The 27,423-nt window shown below is 39.1% G+C and overlaps 1 protein-coding gene across 1 annotated transcript in view; it reads right to left on the reverse strand.

Moving 5' to 3' along the window:
* The window catches only part of LOC124861823 (prospero homeobox protein 1-like), a 41,414-nt gene that overhangs the window by 3,374 nt on the left and 10,617 nt on the right, over positions 1 to 27,423 (reverse strand). The window contains exons 5-6 of the mRNA XM_047355774.1: positions 26,129 to 26,236; positions 13,709 to 13,903 (exon numbers count right to left, since the gene is read on the reverse strand). Coding sequence (XP_047211730.1) covers positions 13,709 to 13,903; positions 26,129 to 26,236 — 303 coding nt within the window. The remainder of the gene's footprint in view (positions 1 to 13,708; positions 13,904 to 26,128; positions 26,237 to 27,423) is intronic.

Consider the following 27,423-nt stretch of genomic DNA (forward strand, 5'->3'; position numbering starts at 1 on the left):
TGCTTAGATGCTGTCACCCACATTTCTTTCAGGGTGTTTCTTTGGAAGATTTATTTGTCTATATGCATTTATTGGCTTGACGAGTTATGAAATGACTGAAAATCTTAATGTATTTCTTCCGAGCCAACATAGACTTTCACACTTCCTTTGTATCCACAATACATTTTCATGTATCTGGATTATAATTTTTTGTTGGGCTATGTGAAATGAACATTAAGATTTCTTAAAAAAGGGAGAAAGTCACATTTTAGATATCTGCAATGACAAAATAGATGTTTAAATTTAATGTTCAAATAATTTTATTATTGCTGGTCACTCTCTTATTTATTGATGCCAAAAATCGCTTTAAAACTAGTCCTATAAAGACTGCTTAATATTGTGGGGTTCTCTTATTTTTTTTAAATGATCTAATATCTAGTATACTTCTGAATATCTAAAATGACGTGTTTAACTTGAAACAATTGGACAATACTAAATGTCTAAAATGTGACTCAACCCTTTGCAAAACGTATGTCAGTCAGTCAATCAGTCATTTCCTATCGCTTCTTCCATAGTGGGTCGTGGGGAAGCTGGTGCCTATCTCCAGCAGTTTATGGGCGAGAGGCGGGGAGGCAAAACGTATGTGTCAAAGCTAACTAGAATGTTTATTCTGGATAGGAAAAGTATATTTTGAAATCTGAAAAAGTAAGATCACAAGGCTGGATGTGAGGTGTCCAACATAAAATCTGGAAGATTCCAAAGCAAACGGAAATAATTTCTTTATAGAATTTGTATTGGGACAATCAAATAGGAGCCAGAGGGGGGACCTGTCCAGACTGCGACCACAGCTTTGGACACGCAGGCATAACTAGAACCCATAAGCATCAAAGTAAATATCTGGTCTGTTGCTGAATACTTAAGCGTAAAAGGAAATGTTCTGGTACAAATGGTTTCTTTCATTTCTTGGGAGTTTGTGAATGGCTTGAATAGTAAATGAAGGTCAAATTAAAAGCCCTAAAAAGATGAATGTTTGGCAAAATCTTTTCAAGAAAAGCTGACTGACAGACTGCAAATTCTATTTCTTTATTTATTTGTCTGCTTGGTTGGTAAATTCAATGAAAGACATCTTCCCTAGCATTGTTGATTAGATGGGTTTATTAAAAGGTAACCTATGAATAAACAAATCCATGCAAATGCATACTAAAAGGAATATATAAGTGTTAAGAAAAGAGATAGTATGCTCTTAGAGAACTGTGTGACTGAAAACGCTCCAGGGTTAAAGGTGTGTTTTGTTTCAGGTGTCTTTATATTACTATTCCTGTAACCAAGTTCTACTTCAGAACTTCCCTTAAATGAACTTCTTCTTTCTGTCCAGCTTCAGGCTGTATGTGTTGGTGCTGTCAGAGGTCCTTATGCACACACAAACTCCCTCATAACGACGAGCGACAGCAGATGAAGCGCACAGTTAGCGACCACGGCAGGTGAACATCTGTCTGGGATCTGTCACCGTCTCTGTTTGTGTGTTTTAACACTGTGTTTGGCAGAACAATAGAACACACCCACCACCCTTTCTCCCAGGGGCAAGATTGTCCAAAGGCACTAAACAACCTGACTATGATTTCCTATCTTTTTTCTTCTGCTGCTCTTTTTTTTGCATGTAGATGCAGACACACACACATACACTGCTGACTCTTCCAGACTAAATACAACGACCTATACACCTTGACAAACTCATACACACACATGTAGAGGACAGTGGAGAGTAACCCCGTCACGCGTGGCAGGACATGCCAAGGTTAGCCGCCACCAGAACGGATGAATCACTCCACGCACACGCACACACCGGTTAAATGATTCCCCGGACTCTCATATACTCCCTCTACCCCAACCTACCCTTCCTCTCTTTTTAGCTGTCCCCCCGAGACCACTGTTATTTCAATGAGGCTCTCTGTCATTGTCTTACTGCGGACGCTTCTGTATAAACACACAACACACATGCTCTGGAAGCAACTTTCAGGTGATATCTACAATGCTGGCTTGAAGTTTGCATACAGCATCTCCTTGAAGTTTTTTTTACAGCAACATTTTGCATTATTTGAGTTCTGTGGAAGTGTTTGCAGTGATAACCTTATAATCTTCATATGGTTATCACTGCAAACACTTTTTCAGCTTGTTGATGGCAGTTTTCAGTTGTTCTCTAATCTAGAGGTTTTAGATTATTTTCCCATGGTCCCTCCGCTGTTTGCATTGGTGTGTAATATCACAGAGCTATGTTGGTTATCATGTTTCTTAAACCTTTACAACCTGATATAAGAAATAGTTGTCAGAACAGGTATCATAACCCAGAAAAATACAATATATTCATGCATTTTCCATTTTCTAAAGAATATTTACAACATATTTACAAACATATTCACTCACTAGATGAGGTTTTTAGAATTTTTGTAAAAGAAGTAGGTCTCATAAATACCAGTAACCAGAAATTATAGTTTTTTGGAGTTAAAGAATCAAATCTGAATTATTTGTAACTAGCAATCTCTCCCCACATTAGTGCATGATAACAGCATAACGATGGTGTAACACAGCCAAACACCTCCTGTTATGAATCTTCAACTGAAAGTGCATTTTCCAAGAATCATTTTGCTGACGATATGCTGATTTATACAATCTCCTTCAATACTGAGGTTTAACAAATAAGTCACTTTGATATGCACTAATTACCCATATGAATTATATATTACCCATACATGGAGCCCAGAGAATGGTTCATTTCTTTCTCTATTCAATAAAATTCCCAAATGGTGCCCCATTTGTAAGGAAAATTAATTTGTGGGTTGGGCAATGGAGGTGAGAAAAAAAAAAAACTCACCAAATCCTCTCTGCCAATGTCAAACAGGTTTAGGGGGAGGCAGTGTGATGATGTGGGGCCTAACTGGTGGCCCAGGTAGCATTTATATATGGGGCCCATATATGGTTAAGAAAATGGACCCCATAGGAAATTGTCCTTGGGTTATAAAAGGGCATCATACTAATTACCTATGTAAGCCTGATGCAGGACATCCCTGAGTAGAAAGGGACCCATGTGGGTCTTAGATGAATTGCTGAATTTGAACCCATTTGAGACCCAGCTAAGGCACGTTTAGTTTGCCCAACTAGTCTTGCTGACATGGGATGTATTCAGCCAACCCGACTAGATTCCATATACGAAGCCCATTGAGTGTCCAGGCCCAATAAGTTCTCAATCAGCTAAAGCAAGAATCTTATGGGACCCATATAGGTACACATGTGGGAGCTGTAGCAGCTTCTCACTTTGTACCATTTGTATGTTTCCAGGTCCTTTAAATGCACTGTCCTCACTTATAAGATCTTACAACACGGCAACATTAGTACCCTGAATAAAGATTAAAATAATTAAATAATCTTTTGACCGTCAACCCAAAGCTGGTGCGTCAAAAACATTCTTGTAATCTTTTAAAGGCAGCAGCGTACTAAAAAAGCTCCAAAGTCAAGATGCTATTTAATGGTTGCTGTGAAACTGCCCATTGGGACAAATAAAAGTTGAAACCTGAGCTTGATCTTAAAAATAAATATGCCTATGAGACAACCTTTTCCTCCTAGCACACACACCCTTCATCCTTTAACTTCTCAGATTTCAGAACAACACAAATCAAGTCTTTAATTTTTTTTATCCCCTCACAGGCCTTTTTGTACAATTCTTTTTGTTTTTTAGAAGATGAAAGATGATGCCCTTGCATCATCACCATCAGTGTGTTTGAATTGCAGCTTCATCTGCTCATGTTTTCCAAACCTTTCATGGTGACGTGTTTCAAATTGCTGAAGCAAGAAGACCAAAAGGACAACGCTGACTCGAACAGAGAGGTAGGGAAACACAAGCTGGAAAGATGAGGTTAAGCAGGCAGGATATTGAGTGTCCAGGTTGGGTGTCGGCTCAACCAGACGAGTGCACACAGACTCTCATAAACGCACACTTGGATTCCAGATGCCCAGATTTGTCCAACCGTTGTAAATCAGTCCAATAAAGAGATCTAAATTAGGCCATCATCAATACAGATGGGCCTGTTCTCCCTGTGTGTGTGTGTGTGTGTGTGTGTGTGTGTGTGCGTGTGTGTGTGTGTGTGTGTGTGTGTGTGTGTGCGATTAACTCCTGGCCAGGATCTTGATAAAGTGTCTAGTTGCCAGGAGAGAGACACAAGGAGGGAGGAATTGGGAAAGTGGGGAAGAAAAAGGAAGATAAAGATGAAGAAAGACACTTTGTTTCCAGTAAACATATTTTGCATGATTGCTCCAGTTTGCTGGGTAAATATTGGATGAGGGAAGGCTCAATTACTCTGTCTTCACACAAACAAACACATACACACACACAAGAAGGACAAGAGCCTGTAAATCTTTAAATCGCTGTTTAACAAAGAAGCCTACCAAGACTTTTCTGCATTCTTTTTTTGCGCTTATGTTCCATATGTTGGGACATTTAGCCATCCAATCAGTTTTTTAAAAATTTTATTTTAAAGAGATTTTCAGAAATAACTGTTGTTACTTGAACAGTAACAATGGCACTGAGAGAAAAAGCACCACCTGAAGAGATAAAGAGATACAAAGGAAACGTGGAAAAAACAGAACCTGAACAATGCTGCACTTGGCAACAGTGACGTCTTCTTCACTGATTTAGTATATATTTTATTCTCCGACAAAGCAGGTCAGAAGCACGAAAAGGCCAGGGTTGGACTAAAAATATTTTACAATAAAGAAGGGTCCTTCATAAGTAGGTTACTTCGTTACCAAAGCTCATGTTTAAAGAGTACTGGAAATTTTTGTCACAGAGGCACTGATGATCAGAAACTTAACTTAGGGTGTTTTCACACCGAGGTGTTTGGTCTGTTTTAAAACCAACCCTGATTTGTTTCCTCCCTTCGTTGTCATATGAGGAGATGTGAACAGATCAATCGCACTAGGGTAAGGACCAAAACATCTGTACCGAGAACGTTTGGAGTAGGTAGTCTTAGTATTGTTTCGACCAATTTTTAGAGTGGATCCTTTATGGTGTGAACGTGATCGGACCTTGATCCGACACAACTACAAAGAGTTCACCGCAAACTTAAACCAAGCCAGAACAAACTACTAAAGAAGGGCCACAAGTCTTTTTCATAAAGCATAGACCCCTACGCAACTTTCAAGACATCAAAATAATTCAGTATACTTCTCAAATGGTTTTGCCTGGAATTCCATCATTTATTTCCATCCATCCATCCATCCATCCATGCATCAATCCATCCATCCATCCTTATTAGTCTTAAGGACTAATAAGTCCTTAAGACTAATTGATTTTGAAATTTGGAATTCTGACATGAAAAACTGGGAACCTTGTATAACATAATCCTAATGTTCACTCTTCGCTCCATCTTTCTTTTCCACCTTAAATCTCCTCCTTTCTCCACCTTAATTCATAACCTCTTTATGCCCATCATTTCTCAGCTTCCTTATTACATAAAACACGAAAGAGACAGAAATCTCTGTGCAAACACTATGTTTGAATTTGTATATTGGAGACCTGTTTTACTCTGCTTCAATTTCCTGATTATAGGCTTCACCTTGCTTGTCCATTTCAAACATCTTTTCTCGTCTTTGCTGCTCTTTTTATTTTTTGAGAAAGGGCACTTGAGAGAATTCTTTTCTTCTCGCTACCCATTCAATGGCTCTGCGGCCTTGAGGTCTGCTCTGCTGTTGGTCAGCTGAGTATTTCTCCATCATGGAGACAATACTGGAACTCTTTCATGTGCTGCTCCATCGTGGACTGTCAAATGCTGGATCTCTAGATCCGTGTGTGTTTGTGTGTGCGTTTGGGACAAAGTGAACGTGTCATTTCTGTGCCAGCACACAAGCATCTGTTTCCTTTTTCCTTTCTCTATCTTTCTTCTGCTCTTGCTGCTATCAGACCTGGCTTTAGTCACACTCAACCTGGCAGGAAAATACACAAAAACAACCAGAGGAAACTAGAGTGCACTGTTCCTAGTTGGACTCTGTAGTGTTAAAGCAACAAATAAATCCAAACCAAATTTGTTTTGCCATTTTGTTTTGCTTACACACATCATGTACATGTGGTTGGATATGTCTACTCCGATAAGACCTTGTCAACTTCCCTTTAAAATTCCTGAAAATCTATTTTATAGGATATTCTTTGCTAATTAATGGCTTCTAAATATGTTTCTATCTGGCCATCATTAAGAACATAGAACTAGTTTAGATAATTCAATGTCCAAACACAATATACACAGTGCCTATGCAGGGTGGAAAATTCTGGAATGTGTGAAATATAACCAAAAATGAATAATTGGAAAAAGACAACAAAGTAAAGAAATTGTTTTGCCAAACTGTATTTCCTATTGCATTGTCAGCCTTTTCTTCCTTCCTGCCTTCCCTACGTCCATCCTACCTTCTTTTATGTTCAACAACTTTGCCATCCATCCATCCATCAATCCATCCATCCATTCATCCATCCATCCATCCAATTCTTGTTAGTTCCATATTTAAAGCCTGAAACCTCCAACATATTCCTGTCTGAATGTTTAGAAAGTTAAATATAAAGCAATGAGGGCCGGCATAAGATCTATAACTTTTCATATGTTTGTAATCTATGTCACCTTTCCCCCTGCAAAGCAGGCAACTCAGATGTGTCCCTGTATTTTCCTGCTCTACAATATGCACATAAATAACAGAGGCTACAACAATCTGATAATTGACACAGTCACCCATATCTGCAGCCATCAGACAACAGCCATTACAAAGTACAGGAGGAAGAAATGCTGTATGACAACCAGCTGTGGCTGCACAGATACAGTGGGATAAAGTATCAGCTGTTTAAGTAGATTTTCAAAACATGTTATCTATAGGAAGAAGACTAGAAGCTCCTCCAGGACATGAGCAATATGTTTCCTTTCTCAGCTGATCTGTTGTCAGTCAGTCACTGATCTCACTGTCACCAGGACAGTTACACTAAAGTTTCTTTGTTCAGACTGCATGTGACTGAAGGAAGGGTCTGCGTCCTCAGATTGCGTCCCTGTCTGTCCTCGCTATCTCATCAGTGAGCGTTTCTTAACTTTCTGCATCTCCGTGTCTCTCTGCGGGACTCCACTGAAACGTGTGCTGCGTTTCCTTGGATTTGCCCTCTTTGCTTCCTTCTGTGTGCGTTTATGTGTGTCACCCACAGAGCACAATGGCCCGGGTCATCTGACCAAGAGGCTGCAGACCACTAGTATCACATGATGGAGGCTGAAGGCCGTTTCTTTGTTAGCAGCCCTATTGTTAAAGCTAAGGAGACAGCTGGGACAGGGAAAAGGGAATCACTGCGTGCCCAAGACGAGCACACGCCTTCGTATGCCGCCACCCCCTCCTCGTGACTCCAATCAGGCTCGGTGACAAAGATGATGCCTCGGTCTTCTCAGCTGGAATACTAACACACGCATTCACACCCACACACATACTGCAAGCAGATAGCTATAATTATAGTGACAGAAATTGGCAGGTGGTATTGTCTGCAGCATACCATAAGGGGAAGGATACTTGCTCATTTTGCATTCGATCTTCATTTTATTGACTGACAGCAGAGTCAAAAGGGTGTTAATGTAAATTATAGGCTGGTGATTACTGGAAAACAGGTCACAATACAGGCAGATTCCTCGAAACAAGAACATCTACACTTACTTCTGTCAGGCTGTTTTAGTAATTCTATTGTTTATTTAGTGGCCTAGGTCTCCTCTCTGGCTTTAACTTGCACTGGATAGGCATCAGTTTTACCGAAAGTAGTGACTGCTAAAATAGGACTTATGAAAAGTGTTGCTTTTTCTGTGCTTAGAAGCATATGTTAGTGTATCCAAAGTTACCACCAGCTCAAAGATTGAGGAAAAAACATAACTAACTTTAATTACTTTCTTTTTTTAATGCAATTCAGATTTTAATTTAAAATGTAACTTTTTTAATGCAGAGGGAAATCCATCGTTCAAACTTTATCTTTAAATTTGCTTGACTCAAGTTTTGTTTTAACTAATGCTTTCTGCTAAGTCACACATATACAGTACAAGTGTTAATCATTTATTTCTATCAATCAACAAAATGCAGTGAATGAACAAAAGAGAAATCTAAATCAAATCAATATTTGGTGTGACCACCCTTTGCCTTTAAAACAGCATCAATGCTTCTAGGTAGACTTGCACACAAGTTTTTGAAGAAACCCGGCTGGTAGGTTGTTCCAAACATCTTGGAGAACTAACCAGAGATGTTCTGTAGATGTAGCCTTTCAATCATCCTTCTGTCTCTTCATGTAATCCCAGACACACTTGATGATGTTAAGATCAGGGCTCTGTGGGGGCCATACCATCACTTCCAATAAGTCTTGTTCTTCTTTACGCTGAAGACAGTTCATGACCTTGGCTGTATGTTTGGGTTCGCTCACTTAGCATTTTGTAAACTGATAAAAATAAACAATCATTTATATTTCTGAAAGCATTCTTTTTTTACAGCATTTTTTCCACACCTGCCTAAAACCTTTGCACAGTAACATAAATTGTTTCTTTTCAACTTCTTTATGCACCACTGTCAATTAGAGAATTAAATTTTTTAATTTTAAGGGGAACTTTAAAAGAAGAAACTAAATAATTAACTAAATTATTGACTTACTAAATGCCAACTAACAACTATTAAACAGCAACCAACCAACAAACAACCAACTGCTAATGATAGTTAATGGCCAACAAACATCTAATAACACTTAATGACGAGCTGGCAAAAAACCAACAACTAATAGATAAGACCAAACATTTAACAACCAACTAAAAACTGCTAATAAGGAAACATATTTGTAAAGTGCAGTGTTGGTGTTTCAGTGTCAGGATTGTCCGCTAAAATGACCTAATCTGAGATTCTATAAAATCCTTTTAGTAGTTGCACTTTTCAATCCTATGTATTTTGCACACAAACAGCAATAGAGTTGTTACTGATTGCTGTGATTGTTGTTTGAGCCTTATGAATAATGCTTACACACAAAAAAACTTGACTTGTGTTAAAAAGGGATGACTACCTGAGAATCACTGCTGTAGTGGAAACCGCATACTGATGACGACATTAAGACATTCGTGCACACCTGCCTGTTTTAACTGTTTCTTGTGAATCTAGATTTTAAATCCTAAACTTACTGCTTCAATTTATAAAACTGAAATCATAAAAGCTGCTTCATTTCACATAATTCAGTTCTCAAAAGGGAAACTTGCTTGCTTGAAATGATAAAAGTTTGCAGACAAATAAAAAAGTTAATTATTTGTGGAAAGTATAAATTAAACTGTGTAAGGAGATCAGAGATCGAGACAAAGGGTACAGGCTGAAACAAAGCAGGATGGGGCTTTATAGACTTTGAGGTTCACCTTCTTTCAAAAGGCTGATCTATTGCTTCAAGTGTGGACACACTTGTGCCGGTGTGCCTTCTGGGTAGGTTATGACTAAAAGAGGTGAGGACAGCAGACGCAGAGGGAACAAGCAGACAAGCTTGAGAGCAAATGCATGAAATAGACCAAACAGTGTAGTCTCAAAGTTCAGCACTGAGTATATCTTCTGTTTCTTTGAGAGGAACCCCACTTTCACAATCGATTCCTGGGGGTTGAGTTTAACCTGCTTCTCAGGGAGCTTAAATAAAATGAAGTGGAAAAAAGATGAGTGAATGGATGAATAACGAGCGAAAAAGGATGACAAAGACTCTAAAACGGCGAAGAAAGACATGAGGAGTTCAGCCTTTCATGAAGAGTAAAGCTTATGAAAGCAGATAGCTCTGAAATGCGAGTGTGTGACCACTCTATGGCCTCCAGGTGTGTGTATGTTTGCGTGTGTAGCTCCAAGTCAAAGGGCAGATTTTGGTTGTAACCACACCCGCCCTTCGAGGGAGAGAATATCTGTGCTTTCAGATGAACACAACTGGGTATCTGTGTGTGTCGACGAAAGTGTGTATGTGTAAGTGTGTGAGGCGCAGCTGTGCCGTCATTTGGTGCTGACAGAGCCAGCGAGGATCCTTGAACTGGAAAGATGAGAACGTCCTCTAGAAGGCTTCATAAAAATGTTTCATTGTCCCTGCTGACCCGGCACACACAACGGAATATGACGGCCTGGATTGTTACACTGCACGTTTACAGCATGTGGGAATGTGGCATTCCTAACCGTCGGAATGGTGTGTTTAACTCTAGGCAATCTGTTTGAAGCAAATTTAAAAAAAGGAAAAACTCAAAAGAGTAAACATTTCTCTTCCTCTTGGCAGAACAAGGGGCTGACACCTTTCCCTGATTGTCTTGGCAAGATGAGACTATTCCCAATATTTCTCATTAGTTAGTGGGAAGAGCAGCAATTAGCACAGAAAAGTAAAGAGGAGGAGCAGCAAGACAGAGGTAAACAAAAAAGAAGAGTAGAAAGAATGTGGCTGAAGTGGCGGTAATTAATGAAGCTGCTATAATTACTCAGGCCTGTTTACGCCAACTTTAGAAAATACACACACACACTTACACACATTCAACTCTGTTTGAATTAACACACCTTTCCAACTCTCTAAGAATTTAAACACTGTCCGTGTGTACTTACTAAAGAGTTCTTTGTCTTAAACAAGAACACTTTATTACATTTTGCTCGTTTGTCGTTGCAAAATAGTTTAAATTCAGTCAGCTTTGATGGGGGGCACATGTGAACATCAACTTTCAAGTCTTACCTCAGATTTTCAACCAGATTTTCTAACACATAAATATGCTTTGGTCTAAACCATCCTAGTGTTTAAAACCACAGGTCTTTAAGAAAAGCTTCTTAGAGTTCAATGATCTTGGTGTCCTGTTCATGATGAGGCTGGCGGTGGACAAATGGAATGACATTTCATCTGCAGGAATCCAGGTGCTACTCTGGTCATGGTGAGGAAAGATCACAATCAAAAATGGAAGCTTTCGATTTACCCATCAGTCGACATTTAGACCCTCAGGTGTGGTCATAAGTTTTGGCCACAAGCATATGTTTGCAGATACAAGCGGCTGTAATAAGAGTCCTTCACAGGGTGACTGGGTTCAACCTTGGATAGGATGCGGAATTTGGAGTAAAACAGTTGAAATCGTAAGGTCTATATGTGGCTACTGGCCTGGGGAACCCAAGAAAGAGTTGGACACTGTTGCTGGGAGGAAAGACTTGGAAAAACTCTTGAAGAAGAATGAATAAAAGAAAAGTCAAGGACGAGGAACTAGAAGCTTGAAGAGAGAAACAAATCTAAAAGCGAACCAAGGGAGGTGATTGTGCTTATTATTAGAGGGCAAATTCAGCTGGAAGATGGAAAAGATGGAGAAAAGAGAAAAGAAGGGGGAGAGGGAGTTATGATGGGGGACAAACCAAGGTGGAAGTTAGACGATGCTAAATTTGGCAAAAGGAGAAGACTTATGTGTGTGTGTGTGTGTGTGTGTGTGTGTGTGTACATCAGGAGACTTGCTGAATCGGCTGCGGTTCCAGTTTCACGCCTCCGAGTTTGACGGAGAGAGATGGAGAGAGATGGAGTGGTAAAGGAGGGGAAGGAAAAGTGGAAGATGGTCCCTAGCCAGTAATGTTCCCTAAAGGTGAACGGATAAAAGGAAGACCAGAGGTGAAGGCGACAAAGACGAGGAAGACGAAGTACATGTACTTTCAGTTTATGGAACTCACACAACCTTTTTCTGATGTCCTTATCAGCATCCAGTGATTACAATTGCATGTTGTAGCTCTGCAAATTAGGCTGTTAGCTGCATGTATTTGTATTGATTTTCTGTCTTTCAGTCAGCCTTTATTTAGCATTCATTATAAGCCTTCGTGACTCAAACCTTAGCACCTTTTTGGAGAACATTCCACTCATAGATGAGGCTTTAAAGCTTACTTGAGTGCATCTCCTAGCAGGACTTTTAACAGATCTCTTAAAAGGACATGAAGGATCACTCCTGTCTAAATGTTTACCCCTTAAACCCTCAAAATAACCCTCATGTCGACCAGTCAAAACAAACAGAAAGCAATTTGCATGTGTGTGCCTGTTTCCTGGTCGTGCCTTTCCATCCACACCTGTGAAAAGCTACCTGACTCTTGGTATGCAAAGCGTTTCCTATTTATTTTACCCTACATAGGATGCTCTGACCCCTTCATTCCACGTAGGCGCATGTGTGTGTGTAGTTTGTCTGCACATCTTCATCTTTGTTGCATTTAAGCTTCAACACCCATCTTGCTGAGCAAAAAAGACAAGTGTACGTGTCAGCGGTAAGGTGTGCACTAATGGACGTCTAAATGCTGCTGATGTTACGTTGTGTAGTTTAAGGGCCCTCAGGTCTCCTTAGACCAATATTGGCTGGTAAGAAGTGTGTGTGTGTGGGGGGGGGTGACTTCTGCAAATCGCTTTGACAAGGACAACCGCGCCTCAAGCGGCGTCCTCTTTCGCCTCATCAAACACACACACACACACACACACACACACACACACACACACACACACACACACACATTATTATAACATCTACACCTCAGCAGAATTGTGAGGGGAACAGCTGACTTGGTGGAGGGCATTTTTGAGCAAGATGTGCTGAAATCAGAGTCAATTACGTTTAATAAATTACTTGAGAAACTGGGACTAAGTTGGATCTAAAGTCCTAAAATAAATTTTTTACTATTTAAAACATTGGTTCAAGCATGTTGGTATAAATAGACATGGATGTCATTCATTTTGGGTCTTTTATGGTTTTTTTGGACCATTCTTTTCCAGGGTGGGACGATAGTACCACAAACAACTGAACACTGTTTGTGGTCATTGATTATCTCAAAGACCCAATTGAGTCTAAGCATTTAACATCTGACCCAAACTGCCACCCTCTGAATAAAATGGGTCAGGGTGTTCACGAAGAACCCAAGAAGGCTCAAGCATCCAATGAACTGAAAACTGCTTGAACACCAGTGTCCCTGTCCACTGTCAAGCCAGTTTCATATATCTGTGCACTAACACTGGGCCAGCCAACAAAGGAGCATCTAGTCGTGATTAAGATTGAGGTATTTGACTACATGAACAAGACGAATGATTGGAAGAGTAAAGTTGAGGATTTCAAATCCAAGTGTTGAGCATGGTGGTGGAAGCGTTATGCTGGGGGCTGTTGTGCTACCAATGGTCCTGGTGAATTACAGAGTTGCAACTTTGCCTTAAATTAACAGCGATGTTTGTTGTAACTTGGAAAATTGGGTGTTACAACAGGACAATGATCTCAAGCACACATCAGAACTGACTTGGAAGGGATAACTAATATAAAGCCTCTGGAATGGCCCAGATCTCAACCTTGTTAAAAACCTTTGGACTTTCCCTAAAAGCTGGGTCTGTCTCAGGAAATCTGAACTCAAACATTCTGCTAAGAAGAGTGTTCAAGAATCCAGGATTATGCCGAGAGCTAATTGATGTCTCCATTAAACATGTGGTTGAGGTGCAACCTACCCAAAATTTAGGGGGAGGAGTGTGTAATATATTTCAGCTTGTATGTATAATTTTAATAAACTTGTGCAACCAACTCTTTGATTTCCAAAATAATTGCAGTTGATGCTAATGACAAGTGTGTGCAAACTTCTCACTAGGACTGTCAGTAGAAATAAACACTGTCAGCTTCGTTTTGGGTTGTTTAGCAGTTCTAATGACCGACCGCCTGACAACCAGTCTTACCTCAAAGTCGTTGGCCTTGTTGTAGTGCATGTTGAGTGCTCTGAAGAGTTCTGCATCTCGGCTCACTGTCAGGTCCTCAGCCACAGTCACACCCTCGTTGATAGCCTGCCGGGCGAACTTCTCCATCTGGATGTAGTAGAACTCTCTAAAGTTGCTGAACCACTTGATCAGTTGGGAGGTGATGCACCGATTAAACTGGGGAAGAAAGAAATCATGCATAAAATCAAATACAGCAAGAAAATTATTGTTTTCATCTGCACATTTCTAAATGTTTACTTCACAAATAAAAATGTTAAATGTGTAAATTGCTCTGAATGTGGATTGTTATGCCAGCCATGCTTAAAGACGAGTACTAACCTAAAAGGCTGGTTAAGCGAGAGTATGTTTATGGAACAATTCAAATATTAGAGGAAAACTAGCCAATGCTTTCTGCTGTATCATGTATCATGTCATAACCTAATGTTTGCTTTTGTCCTCGTTTGCATGACAGCATGTCATCACATTTGCCTTCATCTGAGCCACTGAATGACTGCTTGCATTGATTATGGCGTTGCATGAACACGAGAATTTGCTTTTACTTCGGCAATGAATATTTTCAATGCAAATAATACTCGTTTCCCAGAATGAAAAAATAGCAAGTCAGAGCTGTAACTAAATATTTTCTTTCTTTTTTTTTTTCTAAATCTAAATATGGGAAAGATGTAACAAGAGCCAAATACCAGCACTGTAGCTCTAACACAGCAGCTGCTCTAACCCTACCTAAAGCATGAGGGTTGTGGAGTTGAAATAAAAATTGCTCCATTTTGCAAGTTGTAGGCTTCACTTTACATAACAGGACACAATAAACATGAATTATGAAGGAATTACGACTCTTTATTTATCCAGCATTAGTTCAGTTCATTGTTCTTTGTAGACATTTGTTTCTGAATAGCTTTTTTAAGGTCATACCACATCACTTCAATCAAGCTGAGGTTTGGACTGTGACAGGAAATTTAATACATCTTGATTTACTTTTCAGTTTTATTGCTGCTGCTGCTGTTTTTGGGATGAATCTTCTGTTTATGACCCATTTTGGGTCAAGCTTCAGCTATTGAACAGATGGCCTCATGTTTGACTCTAGAATGATTTGGTATTGTATGGTCTACTCATTAAGTGCCCAGGTCCTGGAGCTGCTAAACAATCCCAAATCATCACCCCTCCATCACCATGCTTGACAGCTGGAATTACATGTTTTTTTCTAAATGCTGCTTGGTGGTCTCCAAATATGGATTTGTGCCATATGTTCAAAAATCTGTACATTGGTCTCATCAGTCCAAGGGACATTGTTCTTGAATGCATTCAGTCTTTTCCTTATAATGAGGCCTACAAAAGTCTTAGATGGAACTTTGTTTTTGTTTTGTTTTTTCAATTTCTCGAGTATAGTATCCCACGTAACCTGCCAAGAGAGGGCTGCCCACCAAAAGTCACAGACCGGGCAAGGAGTGCATTAATCAGAGAGGTAGCACAGAGACCGACGCTAACCCTGGAGGAGTTGCAGAGTTCCACAGCAGAGACTGGAGTATCTGTCTATAGCACCACTATTAAGATTAAGAATCTGTAGTTAGACTTGAAGATTGCTGTTCACAAGCAAAAACCATCAAACATGAAGGAGCCGGAGCAGTTTTGCCTTCAGGAATGAGCAAAAATCTCAGTGGGAAGATGTGGTTCATAGAGACATATCCATAGGTGGTTCTACAAAGTACTGACTTTGGAGGGGTGAACAGTTATTCACTCTGAAGTTTTCTGTTATTTTGTCCTATCTGTTGTTTGTTTCACAATAAAACAAATAAAACATCTTAAAAGTTGTAGGAACATTCTGTAAATGACATGGTGCAAACTCTCAAACAGTTTGTTTTAATTCCAAGTTGTGAGGCAACAAAAAATAAAAAATATCAGGGCGTTTAAAAATTTTGCAAGGTGCTTTATATCTTGTAAAGCTTATAAAGCATTGGCAGAGGTTTAGTTATTCTAATAAAGAATCAAAACTTCTTTCGACTAAACTAACAAGCTTAGATGGCTTTTTATCAGTCCTGATCAAAGTGAGGAGGGATGGTGCATCATGAAGGGAGACATGAGAACCCAAATCAGCTAACTGCTGACCAGCTGAAATCATGTTTCCAGAAAGAAGAGGCACTGAGGAACATGGATTCCTGCTGCAATTACTGAAAATATTAATGCTGCAAAGGCGCAACAACCCCTCAGCGATCAGGTAAAAAAAGGAAAGTTCTATTTACCAAACATTTTAACAATGTGAAATTTAGTTCAGTGTTTTTAAATGAACTAAATCTAAACTTTTAATTACCGTATTTTCCGAACTATAAGGCGCACCGGATTATAAGGCGCACCTTCAATGAATGGCCTATTTTAGAACTTTTTTCATATATAGGGCGCACCGGATTGTAAGGCGCATAGAATAGAAGCTACTGCAGTCAAACGTTTGACTGGGGTTGCGTTATGCATCCACTAGATGGAGCTGTGCTAAAGAGAATGTCAACAAAACAGTCAGATAAGTCAGTCAGTCAAACTTTATTAATACACTACAAACCAGCGTTCTGATAACTCCATTCACTCCCATGGTAAGGTCTCCTCTACATAGAATTCTATTGAATAGAGCCAACCGCACGTTAGGAATGCATTGGAGTCTATGAAGTTGAAGTTGAAATCAAACGTTAGTTAAAACGTGAAAGGGAACTTTTCCCTGATTCAGTAAACACGTAAAAGAAACAGTTTGATGCACTAAATCAAACGTTAGTACATTCACAATATAGTAGCGTTAACTGTTGAATTCTCTCGCTGCTGCTCTATTCCCATGTTCGACTGCGTAGCTGACAGCCTTGAGTTTGAACTCAGCATCGTAAGCGTGTCTTTTGAAAGGTGCAATTTTGGGGTCGTTATACACACACAAGTGGTGTTGGACTAGGAGTAAGCACAGTACAGGTGTTTACCGCTATTACTTCGGCGACACCCATGACTACGGTAGCCGTAATGCTGCAAGCGGTGCGGCTTTGTAGTTTACCAGTCGTACTGAAACATTTTGACAGAGCGCCGTGTACAACCAGTATGGATCAACCAATTAACCAATTGATCCATATATGAGGTGCTCCGGATTACAAGGCGCACTGTCATTTTTTGAGAAAATTAATGGTTTTTAAATGCGCCTTATAGTGCGGAAAATACGGTAAACAAAACTTTTGTTTTCTGGAAGGAGGGTTAGCATCACAGGGTTTAAGCAGCAATGGGTGTTTTTAGAGACAATTTCAGCACTAAGAAACACAGCTTAAAACTTCAACACTTTAGAAACACAGCTTAAAAGTGGTATATATATATATATATAAAAAGATACATTTTAAGGCAAATTGCCATTAATACCTCACTTTGTTACTGGATTACTATTACAACAACACATTATCCATAGGGTAAGACTAACCGGTCTCACGGCGGTCTAAAGTAGGTAGATTACAGCTGTAATAATTATATGTGGAACAGTTTTTATGACTATTTGCGAGAACTTTTACCTAGCTTACTTTGTAATTTACATAAACTGTAGATAACCAGAGGACTAGAGTGGAAAAAAAAAACTGTTTGGTAATCTCAGTAACATTTTTCTAACCTTTTTGCTTTTTACCTCTCCTTCATTAGATGTAAAACATATAGAAAGCAAACACTGACATTACAGTGAAAGTGCATCTGTGTGTTTGTTGGTGTGAGTGTTCACTGAAGGGGTAAAACAGCTTTGACGCGGAGATTAAGCTCTGTATTGTTACAAGACATTGTCTCACAGGAGCGAGGGATGAGGAGGGGAAACATGGGAGGCTGGGACGAATAACAGACAAAAAAGGAATGCGCAGAGGGCAGAGTGAGCTGAGGGAAAGAGATATTTTGTTCCTGGTAGTCACAGAGGGTGACATAATGGATAATGCATAACTGAAGACAGAGGTGTGGGTTTGTCGTGTGGGTTGGATGTGAAGTTGGGAGGTGTTCTGACCTACAAGATGACAACAACTGTATGAAAGTACCGGCCTACCTCAGAAACTAGCCACTAACTCAGTTAGGAGTTCTCGACACTTGTTGGTTGAATAGTGAAGATGGGTAATCTGCCTTAAAATAAATGTATATTTCACTAAAGTAGCATCTTCTTACAATGACAAATCCCACCTTTAATTTGAGCACATTTATTTTGCGAGGAGAAATATGAAATTTCATATTTAACAAACAAAAAAAAAACAAAAAAAAAACAGTCATTTGGTTAAAAGTCACTGGTACAATAAAAATATTCACTCCTAACAAATTCTTTGCAACAAATTATCTGAAGAGATTGGGCAAGGAAGAATGCTTAAACATTCCTTATCCTGGATGATCCAGATGTGAAATATTATTGGATAAGAAATGACAAAGTGCTGGCCAGGAGGTTTAAATTAGCTAAAATTTCTTAAAATTCCTGGTATGTGAGATAAAAAAAATCACTGACCAACTTTTTCCACCATGAATGTGAAATTGATCTTGCGCAATTCCCTTTATACACCAATCTGTTAGAGCAATGCTGCCCATTTTGCCACAAAAGACATCTAGAGATCATCTAGAAACATGGGGAAATTGGTAATTCTTACCACCTAGACTTTGCTATATTTTACCACTCTACTTTGCAACTGTTCTCCAAATCTATCAGATTATGAGGACATACATTGGACACTGACATCTTCAGGAGACCCACAGATTTTCTGTCAAATTCTGTTCTGGAAACTGGTTAGGCTATTGAAAATGCTTGCTTGGACTCTTAGTGATGCTGAAAAATAAAATTCCTCATCTTCCTAGTGGACACATGAAGGTATTGATACAAAGCCAACTGGTATTTAGAACTAGTCCAGCAATTAATGCAGCCCCTAACATGCTTCGCATTAAATTTGGTGTTCTTTTGGTGATTTGCTGTTTTGTTTTATATTTAAAAACCTTCTCCCGACTGATACCTTTGTATAAGGAGACCACCTTGATCCTTAGTAACCTGTCTGCTAACGTTGGCTTTAGCTAAAGGATGCAAATGGGCAAAGTCAGGAAAACCTATTAGAAAAGCTGAACTTTATTAGAAGTTGATCAAATTATCTATAACTTGAGGCAGCTGTGAAATCAAGAAGATTGAATCGATTGAATTGGATCAAAATATGAATCAGCAAAGTATTAGGATAAGAGTGCTTTTCAGGTAAATTAAAAAGTGCCTATGTCATATTAAGAGGTGGGAAATCTTTGGTAATCAATTATCTTTGTCTCACACAAAGATGGCATTTCAACACGGTTATGTATGATTTTCATTTCTATTACGTGTGGCATGGGTAAATGTAAAAACAGTTATAATCTTAATGTTTGAAAATGAATCAGCTGTACTGAGACTTAACATGTACAGTCAGACAGTATATCTCTGAGCTGGAAGCTGATAAATACAGACAACCATTAGATGCAAGACTGTATTCATTTAGAAGGCAGATTTTTTTAGGTTAATGTTCTTTGAAGCTACTAATTTTATGTCTAAGTTCTGCATAAACATGCACCCATGAACTGACCAACTGCTTCCATCAACACACACAGTCCCATCCAGCTCATCCCAATCAGCACAAAACAAAAACAGACAAAAGAAAGAAAGATAATGGAAGTGGTGAGGAGGCAAATCGCTGAGTTTGAGGAATGCCATTTTCTGTTTACAATGAAATGGTGGTAGAGGGAAACTGTCAGAGATGGTGTCAGGGAGGCCTGACTCCCCATTTTCTTCATTTGACAGCGGGTGTTGTCAGTGCCCCAGGCCACAACTGAAGGGCAGACACTCAAATCCTTTAAGAATATGACTACTTCAACTAAAACCATCATAGGTCAGCGTTTTTTGTTTTTGTTTGTTTTGTTTGTTTGTTTTCTAACAGACAGTGAATTGGTTCAGTCAGCAGAAGTCTTAGACAAAAAAGTGCCAAGGTGTTCTAATTCCAGGAGGGATGTATAGTCTCTCCGGCAAGTTCTGGCTCTGCCCCGGGATCTCATTCCAGTGGGACATGCCGAGAACAGAAGAAGAAGGCAAGATGCCGAAGAAGGATCCTGATCAAAGGCCTGATACAGCTGATACTTTGAGCTCTCCCTGGATGACGCAGCTCCTTACCCTTTCTCTAAGTGTGAGACTAGTCACCTGAGGAGGAAACCAATTTCAGCCTCTTGTATCTTGTTTTTTCAGCCATGATCCATTTCTTATGACCATGGGTGAGAGCAGAAATGTAAACAGAACAGTAATTCAGAGCTTTGGTTATTGATTCTCCTCTTTCTTCACCCCCATGAACACATTACTGCACATGCACTAAACTTACCGCAGGTGAAGCACTGATTCATCTACCCATCTACAGCTGTATCCTAATATTGCTTGGGAACAACATATAAAGATAAACTCTTCTGCTTAGGAAAAGTCAGATTCCCAACCTGGAGACAGTCCAACCTTTTCCTGCTAAGACAGCCCCTTAGCATGATCCTGCCACCACCATGCCTGACAGTTTTCTTACATTGTAAAGATTAGGTCCTGTAAACATACTTAAATCCATTGTGTGTGTTTTTTAAGAAAATGATTGATTATAAGGTAGAAATGATAAAATGTTCTTCCTGCTCTTTCACACATAGTGCACACACACAGTGCATTAAACATACAGAATGCTGGGGTACAGATAAATCGGTATGGACAAGCTGCTTTGTGTTCTCATCCTGAAGTGGCCAAATTGGCTGTGTAACTTATTGTGTAACTAATTGACAGAACGGCTAAACGGCGGTGCGGACCCTAATTGATTCCCGCTGAGGCGGATGCGATGAGATATCATTTCAGCCTCTTGAGGCAAGAGTGATGAACGCGTCACAGCTTTATGCCCACTACATGCATATACGTAAGTGAGAGTAGTCAGACTCAGCTGTGTGTGACTTCGAAGGAGCTCCCTGAGCCAAAAAGCATCTAATTAATCCTCCTCCAGTCTTAACGAGGTCTTAATTACTCTCACTGAGTCTCTCAAGGCGAGACATCAGCAACCCCGGCATCTCATGCTAACAAGTATGATTGTCTGGTCAGAAGGCAAGAGGTCTAGCCATGCAATTAGGATTCCTTGTGTACTTGTGTATCAGTGTGTGTGTGTGCTTGTCTGCCTAAAACATTCGACAAATCAACCCACTTCCCACACTCAGTGAGGTGGCCATTGTACATAAGAGGCTCATCTTTAAGAACCAGTTTCCCATAGACGAAGTCCATTCAAGTCCAATTAGCGGAAGCCATTCAGGGCCCCAATTCCCTTACAGTGAATCTCCCTCGATTCATCTAACACATGCTACTTATTGTTCCCTCAGAAGGAGGGGGTGTTGGTTGGAGGAAGATTGAGGGTGAAAAAGGGGAACGGGAAAGAGACACTGACCCGGATTTTAGAGTTATGATAATGAATTCAGTGGGACAATGAAACGGGACACACATGTACAGACAGACAGCAACAGGGCGCTCGCCATGTCCAGTCGCCTACACTCACTTTAATAAAGCCTCAAAAAGAACAGCTTCACTCGTCAAAAATAGGATTATCCACGATTTTGTTTTTCTTTTGTTAAGCATAGTAATATTTGTGAAGTATCTCATAAATCTGATGGATTAAGTGGGATTATCACTCAATTAAAACTAAAGTTTAGTATTACACTTATTTGCATAAGATACAAACTGAAAAGAATGACAAGAATGTAGATATTCTAAATGAATTGTTCCCATCAGAAAAAGTCAGTTTTATGTCTGTCTCCATGTGTGTCTGTCTGTGGTTCATACGTTGAGTCTAAGAATATTTTAAAACCTGTTACTGTTTTCTTTTACTTTAACAAAAAATAAAATAAAATTGAAAGTTGCTGAATTCAGAGCTTTTTGTTCACATACTTATTAATACAACATTGCAGGTCAGTGTTAAGTGCCTGAACAAAAGAAAACAAAAAACCTTAACAATAAAAAAAGAAAATAAATCTAAACCCAACAGTCCTCCTATGTGGAAGTTGCCAGACTTTTAAATGTCTTTCCATCCAATGAATTCCAACAAAAATATGCCATCGTTTCATTAAATATTACTGTTGACAGTTTTTACATTTATAGAGAAGCTTAACAGTGTCCATCTAATGAGCAAAGTTGCCAGCAGAAGCACTGCAAACATTTCCCTAATCTAAATCCATGTTTGCTGAGATTGAAGAGCTTAACAGAATATCCATTTTGGGATAAAGACACAGACTTGGGACTAGATTAATTATTAGACCTAATTTCAATCTAAAAGCTAAAACCGAGTCAATGCATAGACTTTTTAGTTCTAATTAAGTCATTAGATAAAGTAAAATTCTAAACCTAACAAAAGGCGACTGTGGGAATGCTCAGTGGGAAGACTAGTTGTCTTGCAATCCGAAAGTTATGGGTTCGATTCCAGTTTCCTTCTGCTACATATCGATGTGCCGTTGGGCAACACACTTAACCTCAAGTTGCCAACCACTCTGCTCATCAGGGTGTAGATGTGTGCTATTGGGTGGATGTGGCTCTAGTGTAAAGCACTTTGAGTGGCCGGCTATATAAGTTTACTCTATTTAACATTCATATGAAATGCAATAATCTGATTAAATAGCATCGGTGTTGGTACGAGAGTTTTAAGTTGTTTTCTACAGTTTGTCTTTACATCTGTAGACAATAGCTTATGCAAATATAAAATCAAAATGTGGGTTGATATTGTAAAAATATAAAATCTACCCCCTTTACAGTATATTTCAACCAACATGCATGTCATGACCATATCGTTGCAACTCAGACAACCTATGGGTAGATTTTATTTATTAAGCCCATGAGTTGAGCGTATGAAAAGTCTTCAATGTAGTTACGAACTGATATATTGTTGGAACGTAATGTCCTGTGGTGGATGGCTTTTCAGTACCCAAGGTTGCAAAGAGAACAAAAGTGCAAAATGGCAAAGTAATGAAATGCTAATGCTAGCTTGTTAGCTTCCAGCACTCAAAGGAATTATTTACTTTTTCAACAAACTTAAGGTGATATGACACCTTTCTATGATGTATTAGGGAACTTTACCATAATAACAGCACAGAACCTCAATTAAAAAAATCTGAAACAATTTAAATGTATTGAAAAGTATAGAATCTAATTTTTTGTAGGATTTAGTCCTTTAGCCATCAACATCTTCCTTTCTGTTGTATTTACTGAGGACTCTCAAACATTTTAATGTTCATGCAGTTTTATACGTGTGCTGTGGGATTCATAAGGTGCTGACACGGTATCACAAAACCATCAACCCCCCAAGTTAACTACATCATTGAATTTGTAACCTCTCATGCCTAAAAATATCAACAACAAAGAAAAAGGATTTGATTAAGCAGGAAAAAGTGTGAATTCATGAGAAAAACGTCTAATATATTTTATTCAAACCAACGCAAAAACTGTCATCATTGGGAAAGCATTGCATTGTGATTTCCATAGGGTTTATTTTGTATTTCTTATGATTTGGGGTTGTTTGGTTTTTGGTTTTGGATTTTTTCTTATGTTTTTCACAGTTAAGGTTTTGACTCGTTCTTTTGTTTATTATTATTTATTATTATTCTTCTTAGATTTTGAATCATGCTTCTCTTTATTATTTTTCTGGTCATGTTTTAGTTTTGTTCATGTTTTGTCAAGTTGGTTTTGTTTGTATATTAGAGTCTCTGTTTTTGTCGCACCCACCTTTTGTTCTGTCTGTCAATTAAGTTTATTTGGTTCACCTGCTCAAAGTTAATCTGTCTCCTTGCTCCACCTGGTTTTCACTCCATATATACACACCTGTTCAGTTAGTCATTGGGGAAACATTTCTCAGATCATGTCTTGTTCTCATATCATGTCTTGTTTTTTGATCATGCAATGCCTGTCTCGCCTGCCCGTTTGTTGTTTTGTTCTTGCCTCCTGCTGTGAGTGAGTTTTTGTTATTAAACCTTTTTCACTTACTATCACGCTGCCCACTTGTCTGCATTCTGGGGTCCTGTATCTCGCAAGCCATAACAGTATTTTAGTGTGTTGTTATTTGTAGTAGCTAAAGCATCACACATAGTGTACATGATACCAATTTTCACAAGTTTTATATCTTAACAAATGTATGTGGCTTACATCATTTTAATTTAACTTTTAGTATTTTTGGTAATACTGGTGTTGCTGTCTGAATTTTTGGGTGATTTAATGCTTTTGCAGGACTGGCAGTATTTAAAAAAAAAATATATATATATAGCAGTTTTTTAATCACTTAATGGACTCCTGTTTAATGACAAGTCAGGTAGGTTAACTTAGCAACCTTGAGTTTGCTTGGCAACCTGGTTCCCTATGGCAGCCAAGGAGGATGTGGCACTGCCACAAGGAAGTGGTCACCATAGACATGAGCCAAAGGGCAGCTGGTGAGTGTGAGTGTGTATGTGTGTGTGTGTGAAAGAGAGAGAGTGATGGCTCATTTGAATAGAGCGTCCTGAATCTGTCGAAGAGCCGTATGCTCCTTTGCAAAACACGTAGCAGCCTGTAAACACAAAACAATCAGCGCTTTTGTTTTAAAGCTGTTGTTCTGTTGTCATCCCTTTTATTTGCTAGCCCACCCCCCACCCCCCTCCTCTCCTCCCCCGCAATCCCGCTGTCATTTTCTCCAAACATGCAATCACCCGCACAAACTTTATCATTTTTTTTTCTAGAAGCTTCTTTGAGGTCCATTTACCTTTTTATCTAACATGTGTAATCTATCTCTTACTCTGTCACAACTGGCCCTTCCAGGTAAGCTTTAACAGCTCAGCTTGTGGTAACAAACATAAAGGTATTAACACACATGCATGTGTTTTGAGTGAAAACAACAAAAAGGTTTATGTCACGGTGTGTGAGTTGGGGGAAGGGATTGTACTGTATGTGTGGGAGTGTGTGAGAGGGAAAGTGGGCGTACCCCCCATACCCACCCTGCTGACTAACCCCAGGCCGATTAAGGCCAGAAACTCTAATTATGCTACAAAAAACGTGCCAGACTAGAGCACCCATCTGTGCTGTAAGTTTTCACAACAGACACACACACTCAGATAAATTCAGAGTTGACATGCTCAGCTGAATCTAAATCTGGCAGTTAGAAACAATGTACCCTGCAAACGTTTTCATACCATTTGTACTTTTCCATATTTTCTCATGTTACAACCACAGATTTGTGTTTGTAAAAAGTGTGTTTTAATTAGACCAAAACAACACTTAGGTGGGAGAAAACAACTTTTTTATCTGATTCTGGCATGCATATTTTTTAGTTCTGGTTTACTCTTTCACCTCTCTTTCACCTTTTCCATCAGCTCTACTTTGGCCGGCTCCACTCCACTTAGCCCGTTTTGCAACTCAACTTAGTCCGTTTCCATAAGTGGCTTTGACTGGCCGGTACTACCTTTCTTGGCACCTGCTCGTCAGGTACCAGTTAAAAAACTCAAAAGAGACTGGAAATGCATTAAGGACCACAATGGCTGGAGTGGGTCAAACCGAAAGCGGTGGCGGTGGGGGGTTTGAAATCAGTGTTTGAGGACATAACCTGGACAGTGAGTGTTTATTTTACTTTGCATGTTTGTACTTGAAACTCATCTCACGTTTTGTATGCTCATTCCAACCAAAAGACAGTAACGGTTAATAGCGGCATGATGCTGACGACTGGAGGCAGGGCTTCAAGCCGTACCTCCAGCTGTCAGTGAGCCAATGGAAACACAACAGCTTTCATGTAAAGCAAGACAGAGCAGAGTGCAGCAATGTGGTGCTGGGACCTTGAAGGAAAAAGAGCCATCTAAAAATCTTAAATAAAATCCAGGACAACCCGTTGGAGATAAATCTTCCCATTTTAGAGATGATTGGAAGATGAGAGGCTGTGAACGACTTACCACTAGAACGTCCATCAGAACAACAACACTAAACCTACAACCAGAGCTATAATGGAATCGTTTAGATCTAAGTGTATGTATGTTTTAGAATGGCCCAGTCAAAGTCCATACCTGGCACAGACATACGCTAAAAGACTTGCAGCTGGAATTGCATCAGAAAGTGGTTCTACAAAGTACGGACTTAGGTAGACTGATTACAGATGTGCATGACAGGTTTTAGCTTTTAAAGCTGATCCATCACATAAGTTTCCTATAAAATATGATGAAGTTTAAAGTTGTAATGACAAAATGAGAAAAAAATTAAAAGGTATGAATATTTCTGCAAAAGCTATTTTTAATCATGTTTTAAGTCATTATCAATCAAGAGACTTAAGGACAGACAAAACAAAATTTAAAAAAAATGACTAGAACAATAGCAACTTCTTAAAAAGGGAACACAGATAAAAATAAAGAAATGGGTCTTACCTTGACGTCAGAAAAGAACATTTTGAGCATGTTGGAGGAAGGGTAACGAGTGTAGAAGAACATCAACTTGGCTTTCTTTAGATGATTTGGAGACAAGCCCTCCTGAATCTGAATCATAGCATGTTAAGGAGCCATAAGGTCATCGAGTTACCAAGACCTTCTAAAAGAACACAAGCTTTTTTGTAATGATAAAATTTACATTGCATGTTCTTTGCAGTCAAGCATGATTCACCTCCTCACTTCAACACAGAAAAACTGAGCTCAGGCCAGCGCATGACCAACTGGTACCAAGGCAGGAACTCTCAAACTATTACATTCTGTCTTCTATTCAGACCAACATCCTTATGAGTGCTTTATAATTGTTTAATGACCTATGAGCACATATGTTGTCATCTTTCCATCACTTATTGGGTTTTTCTGGTCAATTTGGGGTTTTCTTTCCATTTTTAGAATTTAACATTGGTACATTTTAAACAATAACCATTTTGGTCTTTTATGCTGACTTCTATTCTTGGATAAAAAGTGAAACTCCTCAGAATCTTTGTCATATTATTATTACCTCACTATTTTTTAAAATTTAAATGCAATGTAAATTCACTGATAAAATGAAGACAAAAAAAAAAAAACAACTTAGTTTTACAGCTAAAAAAATTGTAAACAATATCAAACCTATACAGTGAATGCCTGCAATTTGGGGTTTTCCATTACTTTCTAGCTGACCTCATAGCTACTGAAATAAAGCTGTATGAAAAAAATTTAATTGTTAACGGCAAACTTCTCATAATGTCAGCACACTGCAATTATTTATTATTTATTGATTTTATTTATTATTATTTATTCAGGTACGCTCAGCAGAAGGAAACAAGCGCAGCCCAACTAAGCCTGCGGCCTAGCAGTTACACACTGTCATTCTATTGGCTGGTATAGTTGCTAGGAGATGATCCAACTTTAATCTGAGAGAGAGCAAAAAGAATTTGCGAACAGGGAAGAAACTCGAGAGCGCAGGCTTGATCCGAGCAGAGAGCAAGTTTGCGCGCTTGGAGGATGAAGCAAGCAGGAGGAGAAATTATCAATGCAAGACGCATTAGATCAGAGCGTAGAAACAACGATTTGAGAGAGAACAGAGTATATTTGAAAGAAAGCAGAAGTTTTGAGTGCAAGCATTACTACGTTTGAGTACAAGCAGAATGAAATCCTGCTCTCAAATTGAAAATATGTCCTCTTGATTTTTGGCAGTAAATTTCCCCAATATATTTTAAGCAACAGTAGCTAGCAGCCATTGATATTTTAGTGCT

This window comes from Girardinichthys multiradiatus, chromosome 24, assembly GCF_021462225.1.
Source record: "Girardinichthys multiradiatus isolate DD_20200921_A chromosome 24, DD_fGirMul_XY1, whole genome shotgun sequence".
Lineage (NCBI taxonomy): Eukaryota > Metazoa > Chordata > Actinopteri > Cyprinodontiformes > Goodeidae > Girardinichthys > Girardinichthys multiradiatus.